The sequence below is a fragment of the Musca domestica genome, unplaced genomic scaffold (assembly GCF_030504385.1).
Source record: "Musca domestica strain aabys unplaced genomic scaffold, Musca_domestica.polishedcontigs.V.1.1 48, whole genome shotgun sequence".
NCBI classification, from domain to species: domain Eukaryota; kingdom Metazoa; phylum Arthropoda; class Insecta; order Diptera; family Muscidae; genus Musca; species Musca domestica.
Genome location: NW_026712340.1, coordinates 6,133,573 through 6,154,331, shown reverse-complemented (window position 1 = coordinate 6,154,331; position 20,759 = coordinate 6,133,573). Strand labels below are relative to the sequence as shown.

General features: G+C 31.4%; 1 protein-coding gene across 3 annotated transcripts in view; it reads right to left on the bottom strand.

The window, feature by feature from the left end:
- Positions 1-12,407: 12,407 nt before the first annotated feature.
- LOC131804712 (pyruvate dehydrogenase (acetyl-transferring) kinase, mitochondrial-like) overlaps positions 12,408-20,759 on the bottom strand; it is a 54,888-nt gene continuing 46,536 nt past the window's right edge. For 2 of the 3 annotated variants that reach the window (XM_059127814.1, XM_059127815.1), the window contains exon 8: positions 12,408-13,357. In XM_059127814.1, the coding sequence (XP_058983797.1) occupies positions 13,292-13,357 (66 nt within the window). In that variant the 3' untranslated portion in view covers positions 12,408-13,291. Of the gene's footprint in view, positions 13,358-17,879; positions 18,074-20,759 lie in introns of those variants that run through there. The other variant, XM_059127816.1, reaches the window with a different exon arrangement.

The following is a 20,759-nucleotide window of genomic DNA, read 5'->3' as shown; positions in this document are numbered from 1 at the left end:
TTAGCATCGTTTTGATGGCAGATATTTAAAGAGGAAAAATAGGCTATTTTAAAATGCTCATAACTCCTTAAATATGGACATTTCGGGGTTTTTAGCATCGTTTTGATTGGAGACATATAAAGAGGAAAAATATGCTATTTTAAAATGCTCATAACTCCTTAAATATTGACATTTCGGGGTTTTTAGCATCTTTTTGATTGCAAATATTTAAAGCGGAAAAATTTGCTGTTTTAAAATGCTCATAACTCCTTAAATATTGACATTTCGGGGGTTTGAGCATCGTTTTGATTGGAGATATTTAAAGAGGAAAAATAGGCTATTTTAAAATGCTCATAACTCCTTAAATATTGACATTTCGGGGTTTTAAGCATCGTTTTTATGGCAAATATTTAAAGAGGAAAAATATGATATTTTAAAATGCTCATAACTCCTTAAATATTGACATTTCGGGGTTTTTAGCATCGTTTTGATGGCAGATATTTAAAGAGGAAAAATAGGCTATTTTAAAATGCTCATAACTCCTTAAATATGGACATTTCGGGGTTTTTAGCATCGTTTTGATTGGAGACATTTAAAGAGGAAAATATGCTATTTTAAAATGCTCATAACTCCTTAAATATTGACATTTCGGGGTTTTTAGCATCGTTTTGATTGGAGATATTTAAAGAGGAAAAATATGCTATTTTAAAATGCTCATAACTCCTTAAATATTGACATTTCGGGGTTTTTAGCATCGTTTTGATGGCAGATATTTAAAGAGGAAAAATAGGCTATTTTAAAATGCTCATAACTCCTTAAATATGGACATTTCGGGGTTTTTAGCATCGTTTTGATTGGAGATATTTAAAGAGGAAAAATATGCTATTTTAAAATGCTCATAACTCCTTAAATATTGACATTTCGGGGTTTTTAGCATCGTTTTGATGGCAGATATTTAAAGAGGAAAAATAGGCTATTTTAAAATGCTCATAACTCCTTAAATATGGACATTTCGGGGTTTTTAGCATCGTTTTGATTGGAGATATTTAAAGAGGAAAAATATGCTATTTTAAAATGCTCATAACTCCTTAAATAAGGACATTTCGGGGTTTTTAGCATCGTTTTGATTGGAGATATTTAAAGAGGAAAAATATGCTATTATAAAATGCTCATAACTCCTTAAATATTGACATTTCGGGGTTTTTAGCATCGTTTTGATTGGAGATATTTAAAGAGGAAAAATATGCTATTTTAAAATGCTCATAACTCCTTAAATATTGACATTTCGGGGTTTTTAGCATCGTTTTGATTGGAGATATTTAAAGAGGAAAAATATGTTATTTTAAAATGCTCATAACTCCTTAAATATTGACATTTCGGGGTTTTTAGCATCGTTTTGATGGCAGATATTTAAAGAGGAAAAATAGGCTATTTTAAAATGCTCATAACTCCTTAAATATGGACATTTCGGGGTTTTTAGCATCGTTTTGATTGGAGATATTTAAAGAGGAAAAATATGCTATTTTAAAATGCTCATAACTCCTTAAATATTGACATTTCGGGGTTTTTAGCATCGTTTTGATGGCAGATATTTAAAGAGGAAAAATAGGCTATTTTAAAATTCTCATAACTCCTTAAGTATTGACATTTTGGGGTTTTTAGCATCTTTTTGATTGCAGATATTTAAAGAGGAAAAATGGGCTATTTTAAAATGCTCATAACTCCTTAAATATTGACATTTCGGGGTTTTTAGCATCGTTTTGATTGGAGATATTTAAAGAGGAAAAATATGCTATTTTAAAATGCTCATAACTCCTTAAATATTGACATTTCGGGGTTTTTAGCATCGTTTTGATGGCAGATATTTAAAGAGGAAAAATAGGCTATTTTAAAATGCTCATAACTCCTTAAATATGGACATTTCGGGGTTTTTAGCATCGTTTTGATTGGAGATATTTAAAGAGGAAAAATATGCTATTTTAAAATGCTCATAACTCCTTAAATATTGACATTTCGGGGTTTTTAGCATCGTTTTGATGGCAGATATTTAAAGAGGAAAAATAGGCTATTTTAAAATGCTCATAACTCCTTAAATATTGACATTTCGGGGTTTTTAGCATCGTTTTGATTGGAGATATTTAAAGAGGAAAAATATGCTATTTTAAAATGCTCATAACTCCTTAAATATGGACATTTCGGGGTTTTTAGCATCGTTTTGATGGCAGATATTTAAAGAGGAAAAATAGGCTATTTTAAAATGCTCATAACTCCTTAAATATGGACATTTCGGGGTTTTTAGCATCGTTTTGATTGGAGACATATAAAGAGGAAAAATATGCTATTTTAAAATGCTCATAACTCCTTAAATATTGACATTTCGGGGTTTTTAGCATCTTTTTGATTGCAAATATTTAAAGCGGAAAAATTTGCTGTTTTAAAATGCTCATAACTCCTTAAATATTGACATTTCGGGGGTTTGAGCATCGTTTTGATTGGAGATATTTAAAGAGGAAAAATAGGCTATTTTAAAATGCTCATAACTCCTTAAATATTGACATTTCGGGGTTTTAAGCATCGTTTTTATGGCAAATATTTAAAGAGGAAAAATATGATATTTTAAAATGCTCATAACTCCTTAAATATTGACATTTCGGGGTTTTTAGCATCGTTTTGATGGCAGATATTTAAAGAGGAAAAATAGGCTATTTTAAAATGCTCATAACTCCTTAAATATGGACATTTCGGGGTTTTTAGCATCGTTTTGATTGGAGACATTTAAAGAGGAAAAATATGCTATTTTAAAATGCTCATAACTCCTTAAATATTGACATTTCGGGGTTTTTAGCATCGTTTTGATTGGAGATATTTAAAGAGGAAAAATATGCTATTTTAGAATGCTCATAACTCCTTAAATATTGACATTTCGGGGTTTTTAGCATCGTTTTGATGGCAGATATTTAAAGAGGAAAAATAGGCTATTTTAAAATGCTCATAACTCCTTAAATATGGACATTTCGGGGTTTTTAGCATCGTTTTGATTGGAGATATTTAAAGAGGAAAAATATGCTATTTTAAAATGCTCATAACTCCTTAAATATTGACATTTCGGGGTTTTTAGCATCGTTTTGATGGCAGATATTTAAAGAGGAAAAATAGGCTATTTTAAAATGCTCATAACTCCTTAAATATGGACATTTCGGGGTTTTTAGCATCGTTTTGATTGGAGATATTTAAAGAGGAAAAATATGCTATTTTAAAATGCTCATAACTCCTTAAATATGGACATTTCGGGGTTTTTAGCATCGTTTTGATTGGAGATATTTAAAGAGGAAAAATATGCTATTATAAAATGCTCATAACTCCTTAAATATTGACATTTCGGGGTTTTTAGCATCGTTTTGATTGGAGATATTTAAAGAGGAAAAATATGCTATTATAAAATGCTCATAACTCCTTAAATATTGACATTTCGGGGTTTTTAGCATCGTTTTGATGGCAGATATTTAAAGAGGAACAAGTAAAAAAGCTGTAAGTTCGGCCGGGCCGAACTTTTAATACCCTCCACCATTTGGTACAAATTTGGCATTTTCTAATAAATAAAATCCGTTAAAAATTCTGTTAAAATCTTAAGAATACCGAATGCTTATACGACGACGTGGGCCAGCATAGGCAACTTTTGTCATAAGTTATTACACTATTTAAATGCGAAACTTGAAGAAAAATCTGTTTATAATCTAGCTAATATCATTAAAATACCGAATATGGGGGGTACCGTTATATGGGGGCTATACGAAGACATGGACCTGCACAGACAATTTTCTGGCATGGGCTGAAGTATCCATTCCGAAATTCACATGCGAAATTTGAAACAATCCCGGTAAATAATGTCGCTAAAATCATCAAAATACCGAATATCGGGGGGTACGGTATATGGGGGCTATATGAAGACGTGGACCTATATGACCCATTTTCTGTTTTATGCTGCAGTATCTATTACGAACTTCAAACACCAAATTTGGAACGATTTCCCTGAATAATTTCGCTAAAATCATCAAAATACCGAATATCGGGGGGTACCGTTATATGGGGGCTATATGAAGACGTGGACCTACATGGCTCATTTTTTGACTTAGGATGTAGTATCCATTACGAAGTTCAAATACCAAATTTGAAACGATTCCGGTAAACAATGTCGCAAAAATCATAAAAATACCGAATATCGGGGGGTACCGTTATATGGGGGCTACACGAAGACATGGACCTACACAGATAATTTTCTGTTTTAGGCTGTAGTATTCAATACGAACTTCAAATGCCAAATTTGAAACAATTCCGGCGAATAATGTCGCTAAAATCATAAAAATACTGAATATCGGGAGGTACAGTTATATGGGGGCTATATGATAACTTGGACCTACATGGCCCATTTACGAACTTAATCTGCCTACTGGCAAAATATACATGTGTGCAAAATTTTAGCCTTCTATCTCAATTTGTTCGAAAGATAGCGTGATTACAACAGACAGACAGACAGACAGACAGACAGACAGACAGACAGACGGACAGACAGACAGACAGACACACAGACAGACAGACGGACATGGCTAAATCGTCTTAGAATTTTACGCTGATCAAGAATATATATACTTTGTTGGGTCTGACATGAGTATTTCGAGGAGTTACAAACGGAATGACAAAATTAATATACCCTCCATAGTATGGTGGAGGGTATAAAAATAGGCTATTTTAAAATGCTCATAACTCCTTAAATATGGACATTTCGGGGTTTTTAGCATCGTTTTGATTGGAGATATTTAAAGAGGAAAAATATGCTATTTTAAAATGCATCGTTTGATTGGAGATATTTAAAGAGGAAAAATATGCTATTTTAAAATGCTCATAACTCCTTAAATATTGACATTTCGGGGTTTTTAGCATCGTTTTGATGGCAGATATTTAAAGAGGAAAAATAGGCTATTTTAAAATGCTCATAACTCCTTAAATATTGACATTTCGGGGTTTTTAGCATCGTGTTGATTGGAGATATTTAAAGAGGAAAAATAGGCTATTTTAAAATGCTCATAACTCCTTAAATATTGACATTTCGGGGTTTTTAGCATCGTTTTGATGGCAGCTATTTAAAGAGGAAAAAAAGACTATTTTAAAATGCTCATAACTCCTTAAATATTGACATTTCGGGGTTTTAGCATCATTTTGGTTGCAGATATTTAAAGAGGAAAAATATGCTATTTAAAGAGGAAAATAGACTATTTTAAAATGCTCATAACTCCTTAATATTGACATTTCGGGGTTTTTTGCATCTTTTTGATTGCAAATATTTAAAGCGGAAAAATTTGCTGTTTTAAAATGCTCATAACTCCTTAAATATTGACATTTCGGGGGTTTGAGCATCGTTTTGATTGGAGATATTTAAAGAGGAAAAATAGGCTATTTTAAAATGCTCATAACTCCTTAAATATTGACATTTCGGGGTTTTAAGCATCGTTTTTATGGCAAATATTTAAAGAGGAAAAATATGCTATTTTAAAATGCTCATAACTCCTTAAATATTGACATTTCGGGGTTTTTAGCATCGTTTTGATGGCAGATATTTAAAGAGGAAAAATAGGCTATTTTAAAATGCTCATAACTCCTTAAATATGGACATTTCGGGGTTTTTAGCATCGTTTTGATTGGAGATATTTAAAGAGGAAAAATATGCTATTTTAAAATGCTCATAACTAGTTAAATATTGACATTTCGGGGTTTTTAGCATCGTTTTGATTGGAGATATTTAAAGAGGAAAAATATGCTATTATAAAATGCTCATAACTCCTTAAATATTGACATTTCGCGGTTTTTAGCATCGTTTTGATGGCAGATATTTAAAGAGGAAAAATAGACTATTTTAAAATGCTCATAACTCCTTAAATATTGACATTTCGGGGTTTTAGCATCGTTTTGGTTGCAGATATTTAAAGAGGAAAAATATGCTATTTAAAGAGGAAAATAGACTATTTTAAAATGCTCATAACTCCTTAATATTGACATTTCGGGGTTTTTAGCATCGTTTTGATTGGAGATATTTAAAGAGGAAAAATGTGCTATTTTAAAATGCTCATAACTCCTTAAATATTGACATTTTGGGGTTTTTAGCATCGTTTTGATGGCAGATATTTAAAGAGGAAAAATAGGCTATTTTAAAAAGCTCATAACTCCTTAAATATGGACATTTCGGGGTTTTTAGCATCGTTTTGATTGGAGATATTTAAAGAGGAAAAATATGCTATTTTAAAATGCTCATAACTCCTTAAATATTGACATTTCGGGGTTTTTAGCATCGTTTTGATTGGAGATATTTAAAGAGGAAAAATATGCTATTTTAAAATGCTCATAACTCCTTAAATATTGACATTTCGGGGTTTTTAGCATCGTTTTGATGGCAGATATTTAAAGAGGAAAAATATGCTATTTTAAAATGCTCATAACTCCTTAAATATTGACATTTCGGGGTTTTTAGCATCGTTTTGATGGCAGATATTTAAAGAGGAAAAATAGGCTATTTTAAAATGCTCATAACTCCTTAAATATGGACATTCGGGGTTTTTAGCATCGTTTTGATGGCAGATATTTAAAGAGGAAAAATATGCTATTTTAAAATGCTCATAACTCCTTAAATATTGACATTTCGGGGTTTTTAGCATCGTTTTGATTGGAGATATTTAAAGAGGAAAAATATGCTATTTTAAAATGTTCATAACTCCTTAAATATTGACATTTCGGGGTTTTTAGCATCGTTTTGATGGCAGATATTTAAAGAGTAAAAATAGGCTATTTTAAAATGCTCATAACTCCTTAAATATGGACATTTCGGGGTTTTTAGCATCGTTTTGATTGGAGATATTTAAAGAGGAAAAATATGCTATTTTAAAATGCTCATAACTCCTTAAATATTGACATTTCGGGGTTTTTAGCATCGTTTTGATGGCAGATATTTAAAGAGGAAAAATAGGCTATTTTAAAATGCTCATAACTCCTTAAATGTGGACATTTCGGGGTTTTTAGCATCGTTTTGATTGGAGATATTTAAAGAGGAAAAATATGCTATTTTAAAATGCTCATAACTCCTTAAATATTGACATTTCGGGGTTTTTAGCATCGTTTTGATGGCAGATATTTAAAGAGGAAAAGTAGGCTATTTTAAAATGGTCATAACTCCTTAAATATGGACATTTCGGGGTTTTTAGCATCGTTTTGATTGGAGATATTTAAAGAGGAAAAATATGCTATTTTAAAATGCTCATAACTCCTTAAATATTGACATTTCGGGGATTTTAGCATCGGTTTGATTGGAGATATTTAAAGAGGAAAAATATGCTATTTTAAAATGCTCATAACTCCTTAAATATTGGCATTTCGGGGTTTTTAGCATCGTTTTGATGGCAGATATTTAAAGAGGAAAAATAGGCTATTTTAAAATGCTCATAACTCCTTAAATATGGATATTTCGGGGTTTTAAGCATCGTTTTTATGGCAAATATTTAAAGAGGAAAAATATGCTATTTTAAAATGCTCATAACTCCTTAAATATTGACATTTCGGGGTTTTTAGCATTGTTTTGATTGGAGATATTTAAAGAGGAAAAATATGCTATTTTAAAATTCTCATAACTCCTTAAATATTGACATTTCGGGGTTTTTAGCATCGTTTTGATGGCAGATATTTAAAGAGGAAAAATAGGCTATTTTAAAATGCTCATAACTCCTTAAATATGGACATTTCGGGGTTTTTAGCATCGTTTTGATTGGAGATATTTAAAGAGGAAAAATATGCTATTTTAAAATTCTCATAACTCCTTAAATATTGACATTTCGGGGTTTTTAGCATCGTTTTGATTGGAGATATTTAAAGAGGAAAAATATGCTATTTTAAAATGCTCATAACTCCTTAAATATTGACATTTTGGGGTTTTTAGCATCGTTTTGATGGCAGATATTTAAAGAGGAAAAATATGCTATTTAAAGAGGAAAATAGACTATTTTAAAATGCTCATAACTCCTTAAATATTGACATTTTGGGGTCTTTTGCATCGTTTTGATGGCTGATATTTAAAGAGGACAAATAGGCTATTTAAAAATGCTCATAAATCCTTAAATATTGAGAGATATTTAAAGAGGAAAAATATGCTATTTTAAAATGCTCATAACTCCTTAAATATTGACATTTCGGGGTTTTTAGCATCGTTTTGATGGCAGATATTTAAAGAGGAAAAATAGGCTATTTTAAAATGCTCATAACTCCTTAAATATGGACATTTCGGGGTTTTTAGCATCGTTTTGATTGGAGATATTTAAAGAGGAAAAATATGCTATTTTAAAATGCTCATAACTCCTTAAATATTGACATTTCGGAGTTTTTAGCATCGTTTTGATTGCAGATATTTAAAGAGGAAAAATAGGCTATTTTAAAATGCTCATAACTCCTTAAATATGGACATTTCGGGGTTTTTAGCATCGTTTTGATTGGAGATATTTAAAGAGGAAAAATATGCTATTTTAAAATTCTCATAACTCCTTAAATATTGACATTTCGGGGTTTTTAGCATCGTTTTGATTGGAGATATTTAAAGAGGAAAAATATGCTATTTTAAAATGCTCATAACTCCTTAAATATTGACATTTCGGGGTTTTTAGCATCGTTTTGATTGGAGATATTTAAAGAGGAAAATTATGCTATTTTAAAATGCTCATAACTCCTTAAATATTGACATTTCGGGGTTTTAGAATCGTTTTCATTGCAGATATTTTAAGAGGAAAAATATGCTATTTTAAAATGCTCATAACTCCTTAAATATTGACATTTCGGGTTTTTACATCGTTTTGATGGCAGATATTTAAAGAGGAAAAATAGGCTTTTTTAAAATGCTCATAACTCCTTAAATATTGACATTTCGGGGTTTTTAGCATCGTTTAGATTGCAGATATTTAAAGAGGAAAAATATGCTATTTTAAAATGCTCATAACTCCTTAAATATTGACATTTCGGGGTTTTTAGCATCGTTTTGATGGCAGATATTTAAAGAGGAAAAATATGCTATTTTAAAATGCTCATAACTCCTTAAATATTGACATTTCGGGGTTTTTAGCATCGTTTTGATGGCAGATATTTAAAGAGGAAAAATAGGCTATTTTAAAATGCTCATAACTCCTTAAATATTGACATTTCGGGGTTTTTAGCATCGTTTTGATGGCAGATATTTAAAGAGGAAAAATAGGCTATTTTAAAATGCTCATAACTCCTTAAATATGGACATTTCGGGGCTTTTAGCATCGTTTTGATTGGAGATATTTAAAGAGGAAAAATATGCTATTTTAAAATGCTCATAACTCCTTAAATATTGACATTTCGGGGTTTTTAGCATCGTTTTGATGGCAGATATTTAAAGAGGAAAAATAGGCTATTTTAAAATGCTCATAACTCCTTAAATATGGACATTTCGGGGTTTTTAGCATCGTTTTGATTGGAGATATTTAAAGAGGAAAAATAGGCTATTTTAAAATGCTCATAACTTCTTAAATATGGACATTTCGGGGTTTTTAGCATCGTTTTGATTGGAAAAATATGCTATTTTAAAATGCTCATAACTCCTTAAATATTGACATTTCGGGTTTTTTAGCATCGTTTTGATGGCAGATATTTAAAGAGGAAAAATAGGCTATTTTAAAATGCTCATAACTCCTTAAATATGGACATTTCGGGGTTTTTAGCATCGTTTTGATTGGAGATATTTAAAGAGGAAAAATAGGCTATTTTAAAATGCTCATAACTCCTTAAATATTGACATTTCGGGGTTTTTAGCATCGTTTTGATGGCAGATATTTAAAGAGGAAAAATAGGCTATTTTAAAATGCTCATAACTCCTTAAATATGGACATTTCGGGGTTTTTAGCATCGTTTTGATTGGAGATATTTAAAGAGGAAAAATATGCTATTTTAAAATGCTCATAACTCCTTAAATATTGAAATTTCGGGGTTTTTAGCATCGTTTTGATGGCAGATATTTAAAGAGGAAAAATATGCTATTTTAAAATGCTCATAACTCCTTAAATATTGACATTTCGGGGTTTTTAGCATCGTTTTGATGGCAGATATTTAAAGAGGAAAAATAGGCTATTTTAAAATGCTCATAACTCCTTAAATATGGACATTTCGGGGTTTTTAGCATCGTTCTGATTGGAGATATTTAAAGAGGAAAAATATGCTATTTTAAAATGCTCATAACTCCTTAAATATTGACATTTCGGGGTTTTTAGCATCGTTTTGATGGCAGATAATTAAAGAGGAAAAATAGGCTTTTTTTAAATGCTCATAACTCCTTAAATATGGACATTTCGGGGTTTTTAGCATCGTTTTGATTGGAGATATTTAAAGAGGAAAAATATGATATTTTATAATGCTCATAACTCCTTAAATATTGACATTTCGGGGTTTTTAGCATCGTTTTGATGGCAGATATTTAAAGAGGAAAAATAGGCTATTTTAAAATGCTCATAACTCTTTAAATATTGACATTTCAGGGTTTTAGCATCGTTTTGATTGGAAAAATATGCTATTTTAAAATGCTCATAACTCCTTAAATATGGACATTTCGGGGTTTTTAGCATCGTTTTGATTGGAGATATTTAAAGAGGAAAAATATGATATTTTATAATGCTCATAACTCCTTAAATATTGACATTTCGGGGTTTTTAGCATCGTTTTGATGGCAGATATTTAAAGAGGAAAAATAGGCTATTTTAAAATGCTCATAACTTCTTAAATATGGACATTTCGGGGTTTTTAGCATCGTTTTGATTGGAAAAATATGCTATTTTAAAATGCTCATAACTCCTTAAATATTGACATTTCGGGGTTTTTAGCATCGTTTTGATGGCAGATATTTAAAGAGGAAAAATAGGCTATTTTAAAATGCTCATAACTCCTTAAATATTGACAGTTCGGGGCTTTTAGCATAGTTTTGATTGCAAATATTTAAAAAGGAAAAATAGGCTATTTTAAAATACTCAAAACTCCTTAAATATTGACATTTCGGGATTTTTAACATCCTTTTGATTGGAGATATTTAAAGAGGAAAAATATGATATTTTATAATGCTCATAACTCCTTAAATATTGACATTTCGGGGTTTTTAGCATCGTTTTGATGGCAGATATTTAAAGAGGAAAAATAGGCTATTTTAAAATGCTCATAACTCTTTAAATATTGACATTTCAGGGTTTTAGCATCGTTTTGATTGGAGATATTTAAAGAGGAAAATTATGCTATTTTAAAATGCTCATAACTCCTTAAATATTGATATTTCGGGGTTTTTAGCATCGTTTTGATGGCAGATGTTTAAAAAGGAAAAATAGGCTATTTTAAAATGCTCATAACTCCTTAAATATTGACATTTCTGGGTTTTTAGCATCGTTTTGATTGCAGATATTTAAAGAGGAAAAATATGCTATTTAAAGAGGAAAATAGACTATTTTAAAATGCTCATAACTCCTTAAATATGGACATTTCGGGGATTTTAGCATCGTTTTGATTGCATATATTTAAAGACGAAAAATAGGCTATTTTAAAATGCTCATAACTCCTTAAATATTGATATTTCGGGGTTTTTAGCATCGTTTTGATGGCAGATATTTAAAGAGGAAAAATAGGCTATTTTAAAATGCTCATAACTCCTTAAATATTGACATTTCGGGGTTTTAGCATCGTTTTGATTGGAGATATTTAAAGAGGAAAAATATGCTATTTAAAGAGGAAAATAGACTATTTTAAAATGCTCATAACTCCTTAAATATTGACATTTCGGGCTTTTTTGCATATTTTTGATTGCAAATATTTAAAGTGGAAAAATATGCTCATAACTCCTTAAATATTGACATTTCGGGGTTTTAGCATCGTTTTTATGTCAAATATTTAAAGAGGAAAAATAGGCTATTTTAAAATGCTCATAACTCCTTAAATATTGACATTTCGGGGTCTTTAGCATCGTTTTGATTGCAGATATTTAAAGAGGAAAAATATGCTATTTTAAAATGCTCATAACTCCTTTAATGTTATCAACTTCGTTTAAAGAACACAGCAAACATATCACATTAATTCATTTTCGAACGGTAGGCCCACCTACTTACCTACCTACCAACCTATCTCGGGATTTTAGGGAATTTCTTTCCCCATTCGGTCTGAAGTCAGACTGAACTAGGAAAGTTTAATTCGCTAGGTACTTACGATAAACCTTTGTCAAAACGTATTATTTTTTGCAGATAAATATAGGATACGAATCTGTGCGAAAGGTCTTCACTTTATTTGATATTATTTAATAAATGTTTGAAAGTTTTTTGTTTTTATTTTTGCTTTTTTATTTTTTTCTTCTGTTTTTTTTCTCTACACAACACTAGTTTCATTTTCTTTGCTTAAAAATTAAGAAAACCACAAATAATCAAGGACACACAAAACAATTACAAAACTACAACACCATTTTGTGTTTAAAGCAAATTTGTTAGTTAATTTTAGTAATCTATTTCTTAATAGTAACAATATTTTTAAATAAATGTTTGTGTAACTTTAGTAAATATTATTGAGTCTCATTTGTGTAGAACATAAAGATTTCCATACAAAATACTCGGTTGGTTTCCTGATATCGATTTTTGCTTTTTTATTTTTTTCTTCTGTTTTTTTTCTCTACACAACACTAGTTTCATTTTCTTTGCTTAAAAATTAAGAAAACCACAAATAATCAAGGACACACAAAACAATTACAAAACTACAACACCATTTTGTGTTTAAAGCAAATTTGTTAGTTAATTTTAGTAATCTATTTCTTAATAGTAACAATATTTTTAAATAAATGTTTGTGTAACTTTAGTAAATATTATTGAGTCTCATTTGTGTAGAACATAAAGATTTCCATACAAAATACTCGGTTGGTTTCCTGATATCGATTTTTTATTTAATTTTTTTTAGGACTAAAAGCTAAGTTTTTTTTGTTTGTTGTTTTTTGTGCTAGAAATGTTACATATCGTCGTCATACTGTTGTCGTTTGGGGTCCGCAGAGTTGTTTGGGATTCAAGAATATGATTTTTTAATTCAATCAGTATTTACGAATAATTACATCCCTATGGGGAGGAGGGAGGCAAGAGCGAGTGCTGTTGAGCTTTTGGTGTCATTGCTGCTGCTGTTATGGTTGTTATTATTGTTATTGCAAACAGCCTGTGCTGCTTCGGTGATGTCCTATTGGCCATGGACATTAGTTCTCCATATCTTACAGGGCTCCATTTATACGTTTCGGTCCTGATGCATTCATTTGTCGTGTATTCATATCGGAATTCTAAAAATAATTTTGGGTTTTTTACACATAAAGTTTTGTAATGTAGCTTGTGGATATGACCAGATATGCAGAGGTGTATGTAAAAAGCAGGTGTAAAGTTCGAATATATATATATATATATATATATATATATATATATATATATATATATATATATATATATATATATATATATATATATATATATATATATATATATATATATATATATATATATATATATATATATATATATATATATATATATATATATATATATATATATATATATATATATATTGATAATAGGTGTACAAATCATGAAACCAAAACCAAAAAGTAATAACTGAGTAAAAATCATTCGTCGCAGGTATTTATAACCTCCACCACCAAATTGTAGATATTTCTGTAGGATCTTGTTCTGACATTCTAAATTACGACCAACTTAGAATATCGATTTTAAGAATAATTTTAAAATTTTTGTAAAAAGGCGGAATCAACTCGACTCGAGGAATTGTGTTTTCAATTTTTACAGGATGAATGCATATTCATTCTGAGCCCCAAAATGACAAATTACGCAATGATCAAAAACAAGGAATTTTGGAATGAAATGAGAAAATAAAAACAAGCAACCTTCGAAATACCGAATATAATTGCTGCGCAATTCTATACAAATGCTGTTTCCGTTGGTCGTACAGAAAAATCGATCTGACCAAAAACCGATCAGATCAACACTAACTTTGTTTTTTAGGAGAAAAAAAAACTGGCCTGTGATTTATGCCAGAAAAATAATTTCACGTTTATTGTTCATCAGCTGTCAGGGACCAATACCGTGTGAATTCCAAACTTGAAGAAATTTCGCTGGGACCAAATCGAAGATTTCCATCGTTGAGTATAAAATTAACGATTAAAAAAATATAAATTCGAAAACTCGGTCAGGCCGAACTTTGCATTTGCATACCATATGGAACGTTTTGGAAATTAAAAAAAAATCCGTTAAAAATTCTGTTAAAATCTTAAAAATACCGAATATAGCCGTTATTTTGGGGTCTATACGAAGACGTGGAACTGCAAAGGCAACTTTTGTCATAAGCCATTACAATATACAAATACTAAACTTAAAAAAAGATTCGGTGAATAATGTAGCTAAAATCATCTAAATACCGAATACAACGAGGTACCGTAATATCGGGGCTATACGAAGACCTAGACCTGCGTAGACAATTTTCTGTCACATGCTGCAGTACATACTAGGAACTTCAAATAAGAAATTTCAAACGATTTCGGTGAATATTGTAACTAAAATTGTCAAAATGCGGAATATAGGGAGGTTCTGATCATTGGGGCCTATACGAAGACCTAGACCTGCATAGACAATTTTCTGTCACAGACTGAAAGAAATTTGAAAAAATTTCGGTTAATAATATCGCTAAGATCATCTTCGAATATTAGGAGGTACCGTTATATGGAGGCTATACGAAGCGTGGACCTGCATACGCAATTTTCTGTCATAAGCTTGTATGTGGGCTATACAATATCGTATGTGTGCTATAAAATGAGAAAATAAAACCAAGCAACCTTCGAAATACCGAATATAATTGCTGCGCAATGCTGTTTCCGTTGGTCGTACAGAAAAATCGATCTGACCAAAAACCGATTAGATCAACACTAACTTTGTTTTTTTAGGAGAAAAAAAAAGTGGCCTGTGATTTATGCCAGAAAAATAATTTCACGTTTATTGATCATCAGCTATCAGGGACCAATGCCGTGTGAATTCCAAACTTAAATAAATTTCGCTGGGCCCAAATCGCAGATTTCCCTCGTTGAGTATAAAATTAACGATTAAAAAATATAAATTTGTAAACTCGGTCAGGCCGAACTTTGCATTTGCACACCATTTGAAACGTTTTGGAAATTTAAAAATAAGATCGTTAAAAATTCTGTTAAAATCTTAAAAATACCGAATATAGCCGTTATTTTGGCGTCTATACGAAGACGTGGAACTGCAAAGGCAACTTTTGTCATAAGCCATTACAATATACAAATACTAAACTTAAAAAAAAGATTCGGTGAATAATGTACCTTAAATCATCTAAATACCGAATACAAGGAGGTACCGTTATATCGGGGCTATACGAAGACCTAGACCTGGGTAGACAATTTTCTGTCACATGCTGTAGTACATACTAGGAACTTTAAATAAGAAATTTCAAACGATTTCGGTGAATATTGTAACTAAAATTGTCAAAATGCGGAATATAGGGAGGTTCTGATCATTGGGGCCTATACGAAGACCTAGACCAGCATAGACAATTTTCTGTCATAGACTGAAAGAAATTTGAAACAACTTCGGTTAATAATATCGCTAAGATCATCTTCGAATATTAGGAGGTACCGTTATATGGAGGCTATACGAAGCGTGGACCTGCATACGCAATTTTTTGTCATAAGCTTGTATGTGGGCTATACGATATCGTGGACCGATATAGCCCATCTTCGAACTTGACCTACCTGCAGACAAAAGGCTGATCTGTGCAAAATTTTACTTCCTATCTTTATTCGTTTTGACTCAAACGTGATTACAATAGACGGATAGATGGACAGACGGACGGACAGGGCTATATACTTTGTCAGGTCTAAAATTATTATTTCGATGAGTTACAAACCGAATGACAAACTTAATATAACCTCCATACTATGTATCGTGGAGGGTAGAAAAAAGGCTCACGAAAAATAGATTCTAATTATTATTAGTTTCTTATTGTACAATAAATAACCTCTGCATAAGCAGACAACTGGTCAGAGTCAGAGAATTAAGTAGTTTTATTCAGTTTTACAAGAAAACTGTGAAACTGTGTGTTAACCTTTGGGATGTTATAAAAAATATAAGTATTGAAAATAGTGACCCTTTTGTGGGAGAGGTACCGGAAGTGGTGGGCAGATATCTATAGACTTCACATTAGATTTCGCAATAGTAAGTAATTGTGGAATGTGTTAACTTTTGAAGAGAATTTGACGCTTCTTTCGCATTTAATAAGAGTTATAATTATTAAAAATTTTGACCCGTCGTGGGGGTCAGATAAAGTGATCCGTATATTCCATTTTCTCACAAGATATGGTGTTGATAAAAACAATTGGGATGTGCCATGTCTAAAAGGAATCCAATGCTCTTTTCGCTTTTAATAAGCTTCAGGGTTATTTAAAATTTTGGCCCACATCTACCATCCTCACAACAGATCTTGTGTTAATAAAAATACTGGTATGTGTGAAATTTGAAGAGAATCGGATGCTGATTTTAAATTTTATAAAAGTTGTAATTATTAAAAATATTGACCCGTTGTGGGAGAGGTACCACAAGGAGTTTTCCGTTCTACTCGTTCTTCATATCAGATATTGTCCCGGTAGAAATATTTAGTGGTGCGTAAGTTGGAGACAATCGGTCACCCCCCTCCTTTGTAGAGGAGGTACTTGACGGAGTGGACGGATATTGTCCATTTCAGAACTCGATCTAGGTCTGATAATAACATTACGATGTACCTAGTTAGGATCAAATCAGGAACTCCCTTCGAGAGTTATACTGCGCACCAGTCAGGCAGAAGGCACATTGAGATAGAATTTTGCTACTTTTTTAGGCTTTCAATTTCCAAAAATAAAAAAAATTTCAAATTGCTTGCACAAAAAATATCTTCGGATAAAAATGTAGAAGATTGCAAGAAGCAATTTGTCCGGCAACAATTTTCAAGCTCTCAGTAAAAGCACTGTCAAAATGTCTCTCTCTATCTAATTGCTTTATTTCGCAATACTTTTGTATTAATATACGACTTCCAGCAAAAATTAGCAGCAATTGTTACCAATTTTAGGGTAACCAGACATACCTTATACGAAGACGTGGACCTGCATAAATAATTTTTTGTCATAGGCCTTAGTACCCATTAAGATCTTCAAATACAAAACTTGAAACAATACATTGAAAGTAAATAAAGGGAGGGACCATTGAATAGGGGCTATCCTAAGACGTGGAGAGACATAGGATTATTTTTGCATAGGCAGTAGTACCCATTACAAACTTCGAATATAACATTTGAAACAGTCCAGATAAATAATGTCGCTAAAATAACAAAATACCGAATAAAGGGAGGTATAGTTATATAGGGACTATCCTAAGACGTGTAGAGGCATAGGATTTTTTGTTATAGGTTGTAGTACCCATTACAAACTTCGAATACGAAATTTGGAACAATTCGAGTGAATGATGTCACTTAAATCGTTAAAATACCGAATATCGGGAGGTACCGTTATATGGGGGCTATGGTTTGTAATTTTGCCTATTTTGGAATTTGTGTTGAATTGCTGAGTCGAACAAAATTTCCAGGTTATACAGTGTCTAGGACTATATTATACATTTTAATAAATAAATTAAAAATTCTTAAAAATAAATAAAAATGTGTCATAGTACTAGATAAAATTATAAAAAATGCATTTATTGTGTTTCATCTTAATTAGAAAATATATATATAAAAAACGACAACAAAATAAAAGTTATGCACTAAAACTAAAAGTATAACACTATGTTGTCAGTCTACACATTAAAGCCAATTGTTAAATACAATTTTTCAATTACATTTTGTATTTGATATAGTAGTAGTAGTAGTATTTTTATAAAACAAGACAACAAATTAACTAATTTCCTTTGGAACGAATAAGACTGTATAAATAACGCCAACGATTGGAAAAATCCTGAAAGAGTATTTTGATTTAAAGTAGAAAATAAAAGAAGAAAGAGAAAAGAAAAAGAATAAGAAATATATATATATAAAAAAGAAAAGCATATGAAAAAAGAAGCAAGACCCATAAGAGTTCATTGTTGTTTGTTAAGGGATAAGGCGAAAGGACCAATTAAAGTTACGTATAAAAGTTTAAGTTAAAGATGTAAGGACATTAAAAAGTGTATAACTAGGAACTGACTGGAGATGATATTCTTACATGTTTTAAAAACTCTAGGGGGTAACGCATAAAGTTCTACATTGAAAGTACACAATAACAACGTTAAAGGAAAAGAATAGTGAAAGGTTTCGATTTCGACAAAATGGGCTAATTAGTCAAAAATTATAAAAAAAAAAACTTCTGATACATGAGGGGAATTGAGGCCAAGTAATTAGTCAATTGAACAAATAAAGTCATCTGATTATATTAATGCCAAAAAGGATGATATTGAAAATTTAGCGCCTAACTATTAGGAGCAAGTGAGTTGTATTTTGACAAGTAATACAAGATTTTACAGTTACATCAAAAACAGCAATAAAAAAAAAACATCCATTTGTCTTAGGAACTAATACTAGGTCAATCGATGCCGTCAAATCAAGCCATATTTCCCCTCCAATTTTTATCGAAATCAACGAAACTTTATTAAATTGAAAATGTGTGCAGAAGTGTCTAGGTATCGTTTGTGAAAGTAAGACCCTAGATGAGCTATCAAAATGTTCACTTTCATCAATCTCAAATACATTACAATTAAAATTTAGTCGATATCTTATGGGATTTAGTCGATATCTTATGCTCATGTGTCTTTTATTTTGTTAATCCTTTCCGAAGGGATCTGATACAAAGGGTGAGATGAAAAAACTGCAACCAATTTCAGACTGCTGTCATTTCTAAGCCACTCGCCCGACAGCTGTTAAAATTATTCCAGCGACAGCTCATTATATTGTTTACAAGCATACAAAAGCATTTTGATGAGAATTTTCCAAAAAAAAAGTTATTTCTGATGGAATTCAAGCGTGATAGTGTGATTTCCTTATATTTATTTCCCCAACCCCATCGCTCGTTACCGTGCGTAGCCCGACGTCAAGGAAAAAACAGCAACATCAGCAGAAATGGTTCGAAAAGCAAAGAAGCGATTTGATCGAAACCCGTGTCGCAGTGGCCGAAAAATTGCTCGTGAGCAGAACATATCGCAATATTCCATTCGGCAAATATTGAAAAATGAGCTCGGAGTGGTAAAGCCATTGAAATTCCAAAAAGTGCAAGGACTTACACCGCAACGGAAAAAAAACTAAACTCAAAAGAGCTAAAGAGTTGCTTCGCTTGGCCGATAGTGGTGAACTGCCGAATTTGGTTTTCTCCGATGAGAAAACATTTGTTGTCCAGCAGTTTGTAAACAAACAAAATTATCGTGTTTACTTGCCAAAGAAGTCAGCTGAAAATGTACACCTCCGTGACATCAGAGTAAATGCCGAATGTTATCGCGAAAATATTCTGGAGGGTGTATTAAAGCCTAGGGCACGCAAACATTTTGGCCGCAGACCTTGGAATGGTTACAAAATGAGGTTCCCCGCTTCATTTCATTTCGACATTTTTTGCTTTCATTCAATAAAATTAAAAAAAATGTAAAAATTATGGCGTTTGACTTTGTTGCAATTTTTTTAATCTCACCCTGTATATATATCTGATCCGATTTTCCCCAAAAGTCTATCCAATTTGAACAGATATTACACTTTAGGTGCACAATAAAAGTGAAATCAGAAAAAGATATATATGGGAGCTACGCCCAAATCTGAACTGATCTCAATAACATTTAGCAGAGGTGTTTGTATACTGTCTCTTACAGCTGGCACCAAATATCGTTGTTTCGGAGTACATTGTACGGGTGTGAGGGACTTAAATACAAAATCGGATGAAACATATATATAGGACCTATAATTATATCTGAACCGATTTTCACCAAGTTTGACACACTTTTCTCCAGGCTGAATTCGTGTATGCAAAAAGTGTATTTAATTTAATAAACTTTAAATCGGATAAAGATATATATGGGAACCACATCTAAATCTGAACCTATCTCGATAAAATTTGGCAATGGCATTTCGCAACTATATGTGATACCTTTTACCGAATATCTTTGTTATGGAGTTCATGTTATGACTGTGAGGCACAAAAATTACAAATCGGAGCTATTTTATCAAACTGGACATTATTGCTTTTAGGCTCAATTTGGTGCCAAATTCCTATTTGGGCTAATATTACACATTTGGTCACAATAGAAGACAATTCGGACGAAGATGTATATAGGAGCTTTATATAAATATTGACCGATTATCTCCAATTTCAATAGGGTTCGTCATTGGGCCAAACAAATGATTTGTGCTAAAATACAGGGACAGGCAGACGGACGGACATGCATAAATCGACTCAGAATTCTATGAGGTTCCACAAAATCTTACAACATCGATATATAAAAACAAAACTTCTAGTTGAAGGTATTTGACGTCGCTCCAATAACACTAAAAATTGGCACAAGTTAACCAGATTTTAGGTATAAACCAACCTGCTTCAAAAAGTTTTAACAGCAACAGTAAAAAATCGTATTATTTAGGTCTGTAAGTATCCAGTCAACGTTTGAGTAGTGAAAGAGTATTATTTAGGT